The sequence below is a fragment of the Ciconia boyciana genome, chromosome 5 (assembly GCF_034638445.1).
Source record: "Ciconia boyciana chromosome 5, ASM3463844v1, whole genome shotgun sequence".
NCBI classification, from domain to species: Eukaryota; Metazoa; Chordata; class Aves; order Ciconiiformes; family Ciconiidae; genus Ciconia; species Ciconia boyciana.
This window is the reverse complement of record NC_132938.1, coordinates 46,054,875-46,072,114: the sequence shown is the minus strand read 5'-3', so window position 1 is coordinate 46,072,114 and position 17,240 is coordinate 46,054,875. Positions and strand designations below refer to the sequence as shown.

The 17,240-nt window shown below is 33.4% G+C and overlaps 1 protein-coding gene across 3 annotated transcripts in view; it reads right to left on the bottom strand.

Annotated features, from left to right (window-relative positions):
• Nucleotides 1-17,240, bottom strand: part of FSTL5 (follistatin like 5) — a 311,987-nt gene that overhangs the window by 279,069 nt on the left and 15,678 nt on the right. For 2 of the 3 annotated variants that reach the window (XM_072862015.1, XM_072862014.1), the window contains exon 2: nt 9,954-9,984. In XM_072862015.1, the coding sequence (XP_072718116.1) occupies nt 9,954-9,984 (31 nt within the window). Of the gene's footprint in view, nt 1-9,953; nt 9,988-17,240 lie in introns of all 3 variants that reach the window. The other variant, XM_072862012.1, reaches the window with a different exon arrangement.

The window sequence follows — 17,240 nt, the reverse complement described above, 5'->3', positions numbered from 1 at the left end:
TATATCAGGGTACTAGATTATTAGTATGGTTTTGGATAGACAGATATCTGTACTAGATACCCATACAATTAACATTTTTCCTAAAGATGCCTGTGTTCTTCACAGTAGGAATAATGATAGAGAACATTTTTTCATATTTCTGTCATAGCAGGAAATAGCAGGAAACTGTTGCTGTTCATCTGCTGGGGAAAAAAACACTATTTCTTTTAATAAGAGTCTTGAATATGCTTCTGAATCAAGAAAAAGGGAAAGAGGGGAAAAACAAACCACAAAGTTTCATTAAGTCATGTTGGAATAGATATGGATAGGTCTATTTTTAATATTTGATGGAGTTTAGTTTAGAGCTGGTTCATCTAAGGAATTAGCTTTTCAGGTACTTGGGGAGCTATTTAAAATATAAGGATTAAAAACTGAAGGGAATTTGTAGAAGAAACCTACTTTTTATATTTGTAAATTGAAAAGCAGAAAGACATTTGATCGACAGCAACCTCTGGTTTGGATCTCTTCAGAAAAGGGTCTAATAATTACCCATATTTAGACTGCTAGTTAAAATGGATGCATTCATTCCTTGCAAAGTCTCCTTAGAAACACTAGACTTTTAAGCATAATCAAAACAGACAGCTGGGTCCACCCTTTATGATAATGCGCCATGCAGCTTTATTAATCTGACCTTTGGACACAAATGAGAAATTTAATACTGCCCCACCGTAATTGTTAGTGGCAGGCATTTTAGCAGTCTTTAATTTGCACTTCACTTTAATACCTGCTTCCAGTTATGATGTAAACGTTAACAGGACCTGACACTGTTAATCATGTTCTAGGGTCTGAAACAGTGGCACAAGAGGGTGCTTGGAGTAAACTAGAACATGACCTTAATGGATAACAAAATGCATCAACCCTTACTATGCAAAGAGTAAGGCAAAAAATGAATACTGTACTTGTTTCAACTTGCATCTGAGTTATATGCAGTGCTGCAATAATTGGGAGTGAGGGTGGGGGTGGAAATCATGTTCACCAGACTCATCTTTCAAGGTTATGTAAGTTCTGATTGTCCTTTAAGTTGCTTGAAAGAGATGTCTGATATGATAAAATATGTTCCCAATATATAATCAATAGCATCCTAGAGAATTCACAATGAATGCAAAAATTATTTCTGTTTTGGATGGTATGAGTAAGGAAATTTCTGCTGTGAAACATAGGTGTTGTTTTTTTCTGCATAAGTGTTCTTAAAATAAATGTTTTATAGCCTACAAACAGCACAGAAAACCTATCTGCAAGTTATGTTGATAGCTATTAAACTTTAGTGTTATAAACGTACAATAAAAAACAGTGGCACAGTACCTGAATTAGAGACATCTATTCACAGGTTTTTATTTTAAAACAATGTAAGTTAAATAGAATTTATTTCTGAAATACCAGTACGTGTGACCTGTTGCTTCTGAATGTTATCTATTCCTCCTGGACTTCATTTTTTCTTTCAGGACAACCACTCCTCTCCTTTATGAACATCTAATTGAACTATTGTCTATATTGTTTTTAAAGTTCATATCTAAAAAAACATGCTTGTAGAGCTTGTAAAGATCCCTGTGGATTTTTAAAAGGATCTCTATGTATATCTGTTTCAGTAATACAAGTATCATAGCCTCCTTTTTTTTTCAGTAACAAGGTAGGTATCACAGCAGACTATTTTAGATAAGCTTATACTGAGATAATACTGAGATCTTCTGATAAAGCAAGGGTTATGCTATAGAAGAATAAAAACAAATAATGAAATTTGCTTTCCCCCAAATTCTTTAGCTATTACATTGTATACTTATTTACAAATAAAATGTAAATTTCAAGTGTAACAGCATTATAAGTTTCTAACATACTCTATTCTTTCTGAAAACCTATTCTAAAACAAAAAATTCAAAGTGTTAAGATATGAAGATTATCTTGCTTCAACAGTCTGCAACACAAAACACAAGTTGCTCTTTCTATCATTCCAATTTGATTATTTTTAGTCATAACAATTGCCTTCTACATCACAAGTACCGTGAAATAACCTGCCCCTACTGGCTATTATATGCCGAACTTAACTAAGATAACTATGGTGCTGATACAAATAATATTTTGCTCCTCATTATGAGAATGGTAAGGTTGTGCAAAGGAGCAGGTTATGCAGAAGAGGTGGGTAACATTTTAAACCAGTGTACCTAAATGCACCAAAGCCTTGAGAGCTCTAAGCTTCACAGGCAAAGACACATTTTACATTCTTAGATTTCTATTGTTAGTGTAATCAAATGAATATTCACTATATGTGAGAAACATGACATGCATAGCCTACAGACACTACACTAATGTTTATATTATGTATATTAAAGGATCCAAATATACTTTCTCATTGCATTGCATTCTCTCTGAATTTAGTGCAAGTCTTCAGTGCTCAAGAGCTAATTTAAATTACTTCATAAAGCCATCTGTAGTTTGTGTACCTTTTAAGAAAGAAGTAAACCAAAGCTAGTATTATTGAAAATACACATATTTCAGAATATTTCTTCTTTAAAGTGAAATCTAGTCTTGTCTTAAGCACAGAGGAAAATCTGAATATATGAAATGACAGAGCTTTTATTTTAGCATGAATTAACTTACAAAACTCAAGATTATCAATAATAAAAGAATAGACTAACTTAAAGTCATATGCATTTACTCTTCTCAGCCAATACCAGAAACAAACAAGAAACTCTCCAAAACATTTTCAACAGAGTGTTCAAGTGGAACAGTAGCTACTTTTACATGGCAGCTTTTAAACAAAATTTACATGAAACAAATAAAAAAATTCAGAGTGCTAGTCAAACTGTACTACATTCAAAATAATTTGTGGGTCACACATCATTAAAATTCAGACTACTAATACATTTAAATTTAAATAAGCAAAATTGCTACATTCATCCTTTGAGTGACTTCTTTAAAGCTAGTAGAGTCTTAACAGGAATGAATATGTATTCCAGTAAGTATTCAGGAATCCACCCCCACCCCCCCCGTGTTGAATCTCTTCTCTGCTCTATCTGTTCAAATGAAGTGTTTGTGCACTACAGAGAGAAACTTCATGAATACTGCTGAATGTATTCTCTCTAGTCAAGATCAAAATGTCTACTTTGAAATAGATTTAACAATTTAACAGTATGTAACCTAAATGCTAGAAGGACATGGATTCATTTTAAAAAAAAAACTAGATAGGGATACCAATCTCTTGTGTGAGCTCTACAATGCTACTACATACAGAAATAACCATTATGTCTCTTGTTAGTATAGATGTATCATTTTGCAGAAGAAGAGTTCTTGCCTGGAATTTTGACACAGGCCAATTTTTTCCCCTCCAAGTTTCTGAATGGCATGAATATTACATGTGAGAAGAAAAATGAAGTCAAATGTCCATTTCTCTGCCATAAAGAAAACCAGAAGAAGAAAGAAATTCTTTGTGTGTATAATTCCTAAAGCTGCTAACAAGTCAGATACATCTCACATGAATTTCATTCTATTATGAATGCAATAAAACACAGCTGGAGTACATTTTTGTCTTCACATTTTCTCCATTATCATTATATACATAAAATACATGTGTATATTATAATATATATGTAATATATATCAGTAGGTATCTCTGTAGTGGTCATCAGGATATGTGTGAGCCCTTCACATAGCTCTAGATTAGTGGCAGAAATAATGAACATGTGCGTTTAAGAAAACTTACAGACATATCTTGTTATTTCAATGCATTTTCTGAATATACAGCTACAGCTGTGAATTTTTGTATAATTTACAAAAGCTTTTCAGACTCATTCTGGCTCTTTTGTTTTCTAGTTATTATCTTTTTAGTATATATACTTGTCATGGCAAAAGTGGACTTAGAAACTTTGGAGTCAACCAACATAAAGTTATTTCTAACTCCTACGCTGAAATATGGACATCATTTGTAACATAACACTCAAGAAATTCTGTGTGATACTGTTCATCCCCTGACACCAACATACTAAAAGGACAGACAATTTTTCACTTGTATGGAATGTATGTCTGTATTTTAAAATATGGCAAATGCTGCAATTCTGTTATATTTGAACTATGCTGTATTCACTTGTTATTACTTGAGTACTTTTACTTACTTTCTTGACTAACATAAAGAACATTTACCTCAAGACAACAACTGGTGAGTCAAACATATTCTTGCAGTTTACTCTGTTTATCTCCATGGCATTATGCTGGTAGCAAGTCTGACTAGGTTACTGTAAAAATACCGTGCCGTGTTCACAGATCTCAAAACTGGAATTCAGCCTCATCAATCGATGCCTTGTTTAAAATAAATAAGCAAGCCTTCCCACAAAGCTGTATAGTACAGCACAGACCTTGCTCTTAATGTATACTTTCAAAGTCTGGGTAATTGCACTGTTACCAAAGATGTTACCTAGAACTGGTGTCTGACCCACACACTTCACTTTCTCACAATGAGCTTCATGTCTCTTCAAAGATAAGATGGTAAGATTAGCTGTTATATTACAATTATTTTCACAGATGAAGAGTTTTGTTTCTTTTCAATGCATTTCATAACCTGACTCTGAACTGATTCAGAACCTAGAAAAAAAAAATTGCATTTTTATAAGTGTTAATCATGCTAAAGCCATTCCAAGATAATAATAAATAAATAAAACCCCACCACATTCAGTTAATAACACTGTGTCTGTGGGTATCTTGTAAGAGCATGGAAATGAAAAGGAATGGAGAATTGTTCGAGTGGAAGACAGAGCTGCATTTCTTATGGCAATTCTTAAGTGACAGATTTGCATTTCAGTTGACTAGGCTTTGGAGGAGAATGGAATAGGATAAAGGGGATAGTATTTGGCACACTTAATTCAAACAATCCTCATACCACCTCTTAAAAGTTTATTCACTCAGGTAAACTGGAACATAACGACAAAGAAAAGAACATCAGAACAAAGAACACTGTAGGTCAGATTATTTAGCAGCTGCATTCCAATGAAAACAACACTCTCGGACAAACATTTACTAACCTGCCTGCTGTTATGTATATTCTCTAAAATACTACATTTTCTTCTGATGTGTACTTCTCCACCAGAGAAGGATTACTACAGTGTAACAAACTATAAAACGTTAATCCATTCAGTCCAGGAGGATTGCAGTTCAGATTCTAACCATACTCAACATAACACAAGTCTGTTGAAATATGAATTTAGGCAGACAAAATGAGTCACTGAACACATAACAGAAAGTAATGATGTGCATTTTTTGCCATAGTTAATTGGTTTAACGTGACATAAGACGCTGATGCCACATACTCTGCATCAGAACATACACAGCTTTGTCCATTATCAAAAGTGCTAACAGCCAGCCATATTGCAGGATGGACTTAACAGTTTGTTAACCTACTGGCATTTGAGAGTATCTCAAGATAAGTTGTCACTTCTAAAAGTTATTTATTTAATTAAGACCTTACTGGTTTTGTCCCTTAAATTCTTTCCGTTTTGAACAATCTTAAGCTTTTCTCACTCCTCCTTGCCTTACAATTATCATTGTATAGAAAAAGACTACAACACCAATCTGGAATCCCAGACAAGGCCGCAAATGTTGTGCAGGTATGCTAACTTTTTAAGGAGTAAAAAGCAAGTAAGGTATGCAAGTGATGCCCATATGGTATCTTCTTTATTTTTGGTAGCTAAAGATCATAAAAGGAACAGACGTTTGTTAATGATATCAGAAGAGCCTGGCAATATGTTTATAATAATAAAGAATTGTATTTTTGACACTGATCTGTGAGTCAACAACCATTTCACATTCAGATTATTAAGCTAAGCATAAAATGAGAAGGATTGAATACAATTAGAAACTCGGGTTGTGATTAAAATACTGTCAGTCAATATTCTCTTGTTTAGTTTTGGCTGTTAATGACGTTCAAAGCTTAGATAAATAGTAGCTAGCAAAAATTTTAAGAGTATACTAAACAGTCAGTCTCTAAAGTGTACTTAACTAAAATAACATGGTTCAAGTTAATATCATTCAAATTATTTACATGCATGTTTTGCAAATGCTATGAGAAGTGTATGTTTTCCAAATCTTAGCTGGAGCAATTTTTATATCTTTCAGTAACTGTTCTTTAAGTTGCTGAAACAAATAGCTAGAGTTACACAAGTTGTGTACAGTATCACCTCATCATTCAATATCATCAAAATGACCACCTTACTCTCAGCTTAAATTCAAAACTGTTTTTTAGCTTTTTTGTTCTGGTAGATTTTCTCTGGTTTTGCTGTAGTTTTTTAGAAACATGTATTACACACTGCTTTTCTATACTGACATTAATTTTTAGTTCTTAAAAAAGAAAATTATTGTACCATAAATCAAAATAACTGTGGCTGAGTTTGGGAACTGATAATCTGAAACATTACCAGTTAACTGAAATATTTTGTGACTATTTCCAGTGTGCCCATGCTTTTTCTGAGCAACGGAATTGAGATGACTTTGAAGTTTGGCAAAAAGTTGATATATGTCACTAGTCAACCTTTGGGTTCTTCAGAAATAAAAGTTTTCCAGAGTAATGTTGTCAGAAACAATTTCCACTTTAAAGCTTATAATGTACTTTATTAAAAGCACCTGAAAGTCTCCAAAGTTAAGCATAAGCTGGGAAGAAAATTCTGCACACTGCTTAAATACAACACAATTTCTGATACTGCCAAACATATTTCCAATTCACTGCAAAAATATCTATTTTATTGTCCGCTGTATGTTTGGAATAAAATGTTAATTTGTCTGAAGGAGTTAACACTGAAAAAAAAAAAAAAGACGTAAAGAAGGTCAAGTTGTGACTCTAAACCAGCAAGTAAAATTTAGCACGGTTTTAGCTGGTGATTGTTTGCCTTGTTATTTCTTTCATGTTAAAGACACATGCTATGAAACTAATTTCAATTGTATTTTGCACTGGTAATAATCATTTTCATGCAGGAAAAATTCTCAGAAGTATAAAGGAAGTTTGCCAGCGTACACTAAATTGTAAAATGTTAACGTATTATTTTACATAAAAGCAGTGTTTCTTTTTTCTCAAACAGCATACACAAAGTTCTGTTATCCATTAAATGAAACAAGAAAAAGAATATCACAGATCAGAGAGAGATGGGATTAGAGTCAGAACAGGGCATGTTTGAGTATTGGCTTCTATTTTGGTGTGATTGCCTTAGTGGCTGACAGCAGAAGTAACAGATGGGAAAAACAAGTGGGTCAGAAAAATGTCAGGAGAAAAAACAAATGCCACAAAACAATAACATCATTACTAAAATATGAATAGCAATCAGACTTATTTTAAAGCAATAAATGAAATAAAATGAAAAATTACTAAGCATTTATAATATAATAAAAGATACGGAATGGTGCTTGTTACTGACATCTTGATCCTGCTGAAGTCAAAAGGCATTTGAGTTTAAATCTGCTGCAATATCCTCATCTTATAAAAATACAATCTTAAAGAAATACTGGATAAAAGATTAGATACTGAAATACTGATATCAATGGAAGTTATGAGGCACACTAGAGACTGCAGAGTTTCATCTGGTAGGGATGCTTAACATGGGCTCTAATTGTCCTCTGAATTAAGAGGACAACATTGGTTCTGAAAGTTTCAGAACATTTAAGGAACCACAGAAAATGTTTTTGTCCTTTTACTGTATACAGTAACTTCCATATGCGGAGAGTGTAAGGAATACTGTTAGAAACCTGTCCTGAGAACCTGGGGATAATTTACCTAACTCACAAGAACACATGCAGAGCACAACACATTTAGTAGTGCATGTGAAGGGTAGATGCTCATTGACAACGCAGGAACGTTTATGCTGAAACATTAGTTTAGCCTTGTTTCACCCAAAACAACCAGTATTTTAAGCAGAAAGACTTTTAACATCTTATATGCTGTAAGTTACAAGTGAAATAAAAATACCTTTCTGAAAGTTTGCAATGACATGGAAAAAGAACACATGAAAACAAATAAGAAATTTTAAAAATATGAAGAGAAGGCAAAAAGAAACCAAACCAAAAAAACAACCCCCAAAAAACATTACACAATTAAGCATATTTGTATATATAGAAAAGTGGAATCATTTTTCCAAAGCTTACCCTGTGCATGAGTAGTCTTTCAGACCACTGAAATCTTCCAAGTTGAATTGTCAGTTTAGGCAGAGACAGGCACAGCATGCAGGAAGTTTAGCAGATTAAAAATTTCCTCAAGAGATGTTATGGATATAATCACAACAAATTTTGTGCAGCTGAGCACCAATTTCACTGCCTGTGTGGAGGTAATGGATATCTCCTTTCAAGTAGAGTTTAATGCTCTGCTTTGGCTGTGGTTGTAGGCAATATTTTATAAGCCTTTGAAAATTGTTTCTGTGGTTAGTTAACTAAACTAACAGCTAATGAATATGATGGGCACTCCCAACTAGCTCATTATTTTGTTCCTACTTTTACTTGTTCCTGACATATATAGCATAATGACCATGCACCTGGCAACTGGGCAGGGGGAGCAAACAGCATAATAACTGAAATAAATCATAAAAATCCACAAGAATGGCCAATTTCAGTATCCTCCTTTCTACATAGAGTCTTAAAGTTTGTAATTTCTCTAACATTAAGTATTCACAAATATATTATTTATTCAATCTAATCTGAGCTTTCACAATCTTTTATATGATTTGCATTAAGTCATAAAACAAGAAAGGTTTTTGAACAATACATCATGGATACACTCACTACATGTAGAGATGATTCAACTTTATAGTGTATTATCTCAGAAAAGAAAATTATAAATCACAAACTGGTTGAAACTGAAGGGGGTTTTTTTGTTTATTTTACCATGCACACTCTTCAAATGAAGGACCATGGGTCCTTCAGATGATGTAAATGATCATATCATAATGAAAAACTTAATTGTCCTGACACAACTCCAAACAACCATCAGATTTAGTTTGTCTTTAAACACCCGTGTATAGCCTTAGTGTGAGGGAAAGCAAGGAAATTGAGATTAATGAGTATTGTGATACAAAAATAACTGAATTAAGGACAGCTAACTCAGGTGATATGATTAAGCATTGCTTCTTAAGGCAATTAAAAAAGATAGAGGTTAGTTTGTCACTTAATTCCCTCCTCTCTTTGTAGCCTTTAACTAACATTCTTTCTTCTTCTACCTTCCCTTTGTTTTCCTTTTTAAAGTACCTCGTAGCCTACCTCTGTAAGCAACTACAATATCAAGACGATAATCTTTGCCTCTATTGGCAATTTTGCCTTTCATTGGTTGCTAATCAAATTTTTAACCAAGAGATTTGGGTGTTCTGTCTCTTAACAGACTTTATATTAGAAAGAAGCATGAAATCCACAACTTCTGAACTCTTTTAATTTTCTTGATACAAGGCTGTTTCTTTAACCTGGATATTCTATTTCATGTAGTGCTTAGCCACTGGCACAGACTAAGCTGCAGTGAAAGTATAAAAAAATTGTATGCAAAAACCACAGATTACAGTAGTTTTGCAAGGCAGCCTACTAAGGGCATGATTAATTTGTGCATAAATTGGAATCACATCCAATTACAGATTTACTAAGTGGAAAGGAAGAAGCTAAAGTGACAGTACTGATGTTTCATTGAAGTATAAGCAGCATCCGTAGCGAGGTCACAAACTTAGTGAGAAGCCGTGCAGCCCACCCATCCAGAGTACAGCAGTCAGCCTTGTTCATCTCCAGCAGAGTTCCAAAAATACTAGCTTATGCATTTACTTTCTACATTTCCTCCTCCTTTCCTGGATATATTTTTGTCATTTCAAATACTAAAATACTCAGCAAAAAACCTGTCTGGATAATTTTTTACCAACAATGGATGTTAGATTTCTGATAATTACAAGAATCTCCACATTTTGAAAATAATTAACACTTACCTTTATTTCTTGAGCTTTCCTGATTCTTTTCCTGCTGCAATTAAAAGTAGAAAAATATATTATTTACAGAATTAGTTACCACAAAAATCATAGATATACAGATCCAAAAGAGACAGTCTAGTTCATCCTCTTTCCTACTCCAAGATAAAATCAGCTATGCTTTGCCTGCTGCAGAAAAATTCCTATATAACCTGTATTTAAACTCCCCTAGTATTTTTCACATTTTTTTCACAATGACAGTGATTAAGTGCTGAAACACATTGTCCAGAGAGGCTGTCCAGTCTCTGTCACTTTACCTCTGTCTTGGGAGATGCTCATAATTGAACTGAGCAAGACCCTGTGCAACCTGATGTAATTTTGAAGTTAGATCTGCTTTAAGAAACTGGTTCAACTAGGTGACCGTAGGGACCACTGCCAGCATAAATTATTCCATGATATGGAGAGAGTGTTCCAGAACCTTGTAAGCCCTAGCCCTGGAGCAGTGCTTAACTGTCCTCAGTTTCATCCTGAATGAAACTTTACCAAAATCCCCTGAACTACTGGGTTTTTTTCATGTTTTTACTGACTTGTTTGCATTACAGTGAACATAGAAAACATTTCATCTTTAAAGCAAAACAAAGTCATCTTCTCTTGGTTCAGTTATCTTACAGTCTCCTCTTTCTACTTTTAAAAAATTTTTAACATGTGTTGCGTAAAGTATTCCAGTATTCCAATTTAGAATTGTCTAGAACTAAGGGTTTTTTTAAATACATCAGCTCTGTAACTGCATCAGCAACACATAACATATATTGATATATTTCAAAATAACATTTCCCTTCAAAAAAAACAGTATGACACAGCTGATTCACAGTCAACAAGTTTTTGACTATGATCCCCTTAGTTTTTCCACTCTAACCAACCAATCTTTTTCCATAGCACTATTTCCTAGTTTTTTCTCATTTCTTTGAAATACCACTGTATTATTTTTCTGTAAAAATGTATTTAAAAACAACATAAAAATATGTTAGTTGATAACAGGAAAAGATTCCTTCTACTGAGGCCACACAAAAATAGATGTAAACTTCCATGTTAGGAAAATAATCAGCTGATAAAGCATCTGAATCTCTTTTTTAAATAAGCAGAACAAGTCATTCTCACACCTACATCCAGAAGACTAAACCTGAGCAAGTTGTTCATGGAGTAAAAGATTTTATATTTCTTGTTATGCAAAAATACCTGCCTTTTACATCTTGAGGACTAAATTTTTGTGTCTGTTATACCTTAAAAAGTCTATGTTTGAGACATTGGTCACATAAGTCTTTCTTTAGTTATTTCTAATGTTGAGGAACAGGAAAGGAGGGCAGAGAGCAGGAGAGAGAATTAAGACAAGAGTTAGCACTGGGGTGCTAACCCCAGTGCAACCCAGTGGTGCAACCCAAACCGTTCTATGATTGACCAGTATCACATCATCTGCACATGGTATGAAACAACTCATGGGCAATTTAAAACCTCACAGTGGTGGATATTTATTTCATATTCTAGTTAAAACAATAACTGTTGTATAACCCTTATACATATTACTATAGTATTAATTCTCAATACTAATATACCAGGAACTGAAATTGTGTCAGCCAGTGGGTATGTGTGAACATATTGCATATATGAAATGGGTCATGGCTAGCTTAAGTAGACATTTAACAGTTTATGAAGTAATAGGCAAATGCTTGCAAGGCAGATGACTAGGAATCCACCAAATGTAAGTAAGTGGCAGAGAAAAAGGAGAATAGGCACAGTAAAAGTGCCTTTAACAAGCACAATGACACCTGAGGCCTTTGGATGGGACACAAGGCCTTTGGATGGGACACAATAACTCCATTATAAGGTGGCCAAACAGAGCAATCTGATACAGTGCTCACTATAGGACAGCAGTAGGGCTTGAAGACCATAGGCAGAAGGGCCAGGCTAAAACTATGAATCAATCAATTAGTTCCTGAGAGAAGTATCACATTTAATACAGGACAAGTTAACTGGTTCTTACCAGGAAGTGGGACAACTATTACATCTACCTGGAAGATGCTGTTTTGTCTTAAAGATACCAGCACAACCTCTTAGGCTCACCCACTTATTTCTAGTTCAGGTCAGAGTATTGGGCTTACCTATGCTTAACTAGCTCTGCTTTATTCCCCTGCAAATCTCTGAATCCCTTCCATAAGAGTCTAAGAAAATACTTTTTCCATCAGACATATGCTATGCTATCAGGGAGTTAGTCTCAATTTTTGTAAATATTTATAGAACAAACTTGTTAATCCAAAATTGTGAAAAAGGTACTTGCTTTAATCATGTTAAATGTGTTGACTTATTGCCATCAAGCTAACAAAGCAGCACTGCATCAAAAATTACTTATTAAAAAAACATTTGTTTCGGAGTTATTAACTCAAAAGTTTTAAATGGCTGAAGTTTATAATTTTACTCTTTTGAACTAAAAATTAAGTCAATGCAATACTGTATTGAAAACACACACGCATTTCTGGCCTCAAGCTTCCTGTAAATATACATTCTGATAGTTGTTCAGAAAACTTTCTATGTTTTGTAATTTTACTTGCACAACAATTCTTCTACAACAGTTTCTCAATAATGAAGTCTAAATGCTGCTGAAGTTATTTCTTTTTTATTGGAGCACGTATTTATTAAGCTGCATTTTCTAGTTATATTACTTGTTTCACATACTAAAATACTGAATGAAAATCCATTTGAAAATTAATGGTATATTTACATAGTAACTTATTTTTTAAGCAGCATATTTCTTAAATGCTCTTCTTTCCATATCTAAAACATTATGACAATGTGTTACTAAAGAGTCTGATTTCCCTGCTTAGTATTAGTAGTAACAACTCATTCATAAGAAAGAAACAAGTAAAATACACACTGAAATTGGAAAAAAAAAAAAGAAAATAAAAAAGCAGCAAGTTCATTAAATTAATTTACCAAAGGACTCACTCTGAAAACTACAACTAAAGTTGACAGCTCTTCTGTTTATTCGTTTTGATTTCACTGTCTGACACACATCCTGTTGTTTGCTTGGCAAACATTGAAGAATTATTTCCCACTCAAGCAATAACTGCTACCATAGCATGTTCTCCTAATTGAATTTTTTGGTTTATTTTATTTTCTGACTGACAAGTTCTTTCGTCAGAAATGCTGACGTCCATGTAACATGACAGTTTGAATGTATGTAACTCAAGAAGTTTTCCTTAGTAGCACACTTGTACATAACTGCATCTATTCACTAAACACCTTCATGTCACCTACATGAGAAAGAACACAGTAAACAATTTGCTGCATAACCTGATCTTCAGTGTTAAGTGACAACTGAGCTAGTTATCTTTAATGACATGAGAAAAACCTGTGAGAATTTACTCAAGGCAGTAATCTGTCCCCAGAATTTCAAACTTTGATTTTACACAACAGTTGCTCAAAGAGATGCTCTTTGTTTTGTGTACTGCAATTCTTCAAATATTTGCTGCTTTAGAAGTTTATGCCAGGAAAATGGTGTTGGGAATAGGCTAAACGCAAAACACTTCTAAATTTGTTTTTCTATTATAGGATACATTGGTTATTTAATTTGAACAAAAAGAGAAAAATCAGATTACTTTTTTTTCTTTTGTTGCCATTTATAAGGGGTATTTTTAACATTCTATAACCTATTGATAACAAAGAGAGTGTACTGATTACAATTCAGTACGAATTGCACTGGTTTATTCTATCTATATACACCAAGGATTTGTTATTATGGTGCTCATATCAGGTTAATTTATTCTTAAATATGTCCAGATGGTACATATAAATCTATGGAAACAAGTTGATGTCTACACCAATACATACATCTTTTAATAGTATACCTTTTGATAGCATTTTTCCCAGTTACCATGCAAATAATTTCAGAATAATACTTATTACATACCTTTGTTTGAGTAATATAGAAAAAGATCACCTGAAACTAATTCTGTGTACTCACATAGCTGTTTAAACTCCACCAAGGAGATTTGAAACTGATAAAAAGAATAAAGCTATAATCTTTAATTAAAAAGTATTTTATAATTTACGGGGAAATAGAAATGTTTAGCTACCATTACTTAAACAATGAAGCCATCTAATCTACAAACAACTAAAATGTATTATTTCAACTTTTCTCATTTTATAAAATAACATGGGTAGTGGTGGAATATTTGTGTTGTTGTGTGCAACCTGATCTTATGAATCTAAGTCAATGATGTTTTTCTTGTTGTTTCAAAACAAAGAAGTGTGTCAAAACCTGTACCTATCTGGAAAGTACGTTTGCAAATTTGATTACATTAAATGACTACATTAAACATACTGGTCAGTAGGGTTTTTTTAAAAAAAGGTACTTCTGCCTTTATTGACCACAAAATATAGTGTACTAGATTGTAAAGTACATGTACATGCTTAATGTTTCTTAAATACAATGAATGGTATTTCCTGAAATACAGGATATGATACGACAGGCTGAATTTACAAGTAACTCTAAAGCTCTGATTTTCATGCTGTACTAAAACTAAAGCAATAGTTTTAGTATTGCTTAATTCCTTTGACATTTCTTTCTAAACTACAGTCAGCATCTGGTTTAGAAGATCTATCTAGTACTTTCTTCTAGTCTTCACAAAGGAGAATGTAATTTTCATTTTATATCTCTTTAGAGGTCAAAGAGTGAAACTTAGACTTTAACAGGCCAGTGTAAACTCAATGCAGTCTTATTCGTGATAAGTAGTCTGTGCTTATTGAAAGAAAACGCCACAACCAAAAACAACAAAAAACCCCAGGATTTAGAGCCAAGATGTAGCCAAGGTATGTTAGCATTCAGGTACTGCAATTTATAGGCTCCATGAACACTGTTTAGTCCCACAAAGCTCACTAGCCTTTTTTTCCCTTCCTTTAGTTTGCAATTAGAGGAATGGAATTCTTTTCCAACAAAGCTGCAAAGCCTAGCATGTATGCTACTTATGCTACAGTAAGTAGATTCTGAAGACTTAATCCAAGCATTGATTACTAGATCAGAGTAGCCTTGCAGGAAAGCAATCTTAAAAATCAAATCTTGGTATCAAAGAAGAGAAACACTAAAAAGGATGAGAAAGACTTTTTAGGGAGAACAGAGTGCAACAAGCTCAGCAAAGATAAGAGAGGAAAGAAAATGACTCAGAAGAAATTATTAAAAAAAAAAAACAAACCCCAGTTTGTTTTTTTAAAATGGAATGTGTTAAGATTTCAGTGACTCCAAAAAAAACAAATTTCAAGGAAAGAAGGCATTAGCTGAAAATATCTTTTATTTTCTTTAAAGACCTTATTTTTAATATCTTTATTTTCTTTCATTTCAGCTGAAGCTTTTTGAGCAGCTTTGCATGGCTTAGTTTTCTCAAAAGACTCGAGTTTTAATTTTAAGCTGCCATTCAATCTACTAAGAAAAAACTTTGCTAGCAGGTCATGGTCCAGCCTCAGTGTGATATGCCTTGTGCCAGCAAGATGCTTGGTAGCAGCAAAGTGCATCCAGATAGAAAGAGAAGTCTGTAAGCCTCAAGTTCTTTCAAGATTAACCAGAGATTAAACTGGGTGTAGCATCTCTGAACTGTGAAATTAACCTTCTGCCTAGGGAAAGCCTGCTATAATATTAGACTTTTCAACTGAAAACACAGACTTAAAAAATATAGAAAAATTTATACTGAAGGTGCATTAAATACAGATTCTTTCTTATTATTAAAAGATAAAGTATGTGACTTAATTTATGTAGAAAACCACTAAGAAGCAATGACTTATGTTAGTGAGTAAATGTTATAAGCACCTGTAACTTAAGAAAATTAAGTTCAGATGCTCAGGGAAATAGGAACTGCTCTTCCTGATGGGAAACAAACAAACAAACCTCTCAGAGTCCTGAAATGTGAGAGAGGTAAAGAAACAATTGTTCATCACCACAGATATTTCCACTTGCATTTGTGCAGCATGCTAGGGTTTTGATGCTAGTTGGCCTGAAAATAAAAAATTTCTACCCATATGCTATTAGAAAGCATGTAAATGTGCAAACATCACTGTATTAAGTAAAACATACTAATTCTGTATAAACACTGTGGTGTGGAGGAGTTAATAGACCTGCTTTTACAAACATTTCTGTTATTTTTCTCCTGTATTGCTTTATGATATATAAACAAAATATTTTCACCTCACTTGTTAACAATCAAAGAAATTCTATATATTTGCTGTCTAAATAACACTGGAATGATTAAATGAACCACAATATTATATTGTTATCTATTGCTATGAGTCATCCGTAAGCAGAACAAATCATCTTGCATCCCAGGATTTTTTATCTGCTTCAATATAGCAAAACAGTTTTGAATTTAACAGTCTCCAACCAAATTAATCAGACAAGTTGCATGGCTTTGCATGGTTTTGTGTTGCCTCATGTTGTATCAGCCTGATGAAATGTATCAATGCAGAACATATTAGAAATGTAAAGAAACCCTTCTTGTGTGTCCAACAGACTGAATTCAATGTAAACTTTTCAAAGCACAGTGGATGAAAGCGGAAAAAGTGTCAAATTTTCTGCTGTGTTTGTGAACTAAAAAAGATCACGGATGGCTGACCACACAAATTGCTATTCTGGCAAATCATAAATTATAAACTATTTGCAATATATATCAAACTAGGCTCTGTAAAGAAACTGATTTAAATACACACAGAAATGCTCTGCTAGGTAAAAAAACCTCCTTTTCTAGTGCTATTTTCTCTTTGCCTTAACATGCAAATAGTATCAATATCTCTTAAAACAACCTAACATTTTGAGATCATCATTGTTCAGAAATGATATATTTGGTAAATAATGTTGGCATAGTATCAAATTTTATTTAGAAAAAGGGCTTCATATTAGCAATAAGGGGAGTAGAGCAGGACGGTCAAAGGGACTTAATGTACAGTGATTCCAAAGAAGGTACACAGCTATTTATGAAAAAGACCAGAGCTGATCTGTAAAAGCAGATAATATTCTAAGACTAACAAAATCCACCACCCGTTTTAGAAACAGGAAAGCTAGTTTCTTAGCCCCATTTAAATACCTATCATGTGCATCTGTTTGTTTTTCCCTTTTTGAAAGGAGAAGAGTTGGTATTTATAAACCATGGATGTTGCACATAGAAGCATATTGACAACCATTTAATTCTGTGTTTTTAAAAAGACAAAAAACACACTTGTATTGCATCTAGAACATCACTCATCTCTCTGCCTGAATCATCTGCTGAGGATCTT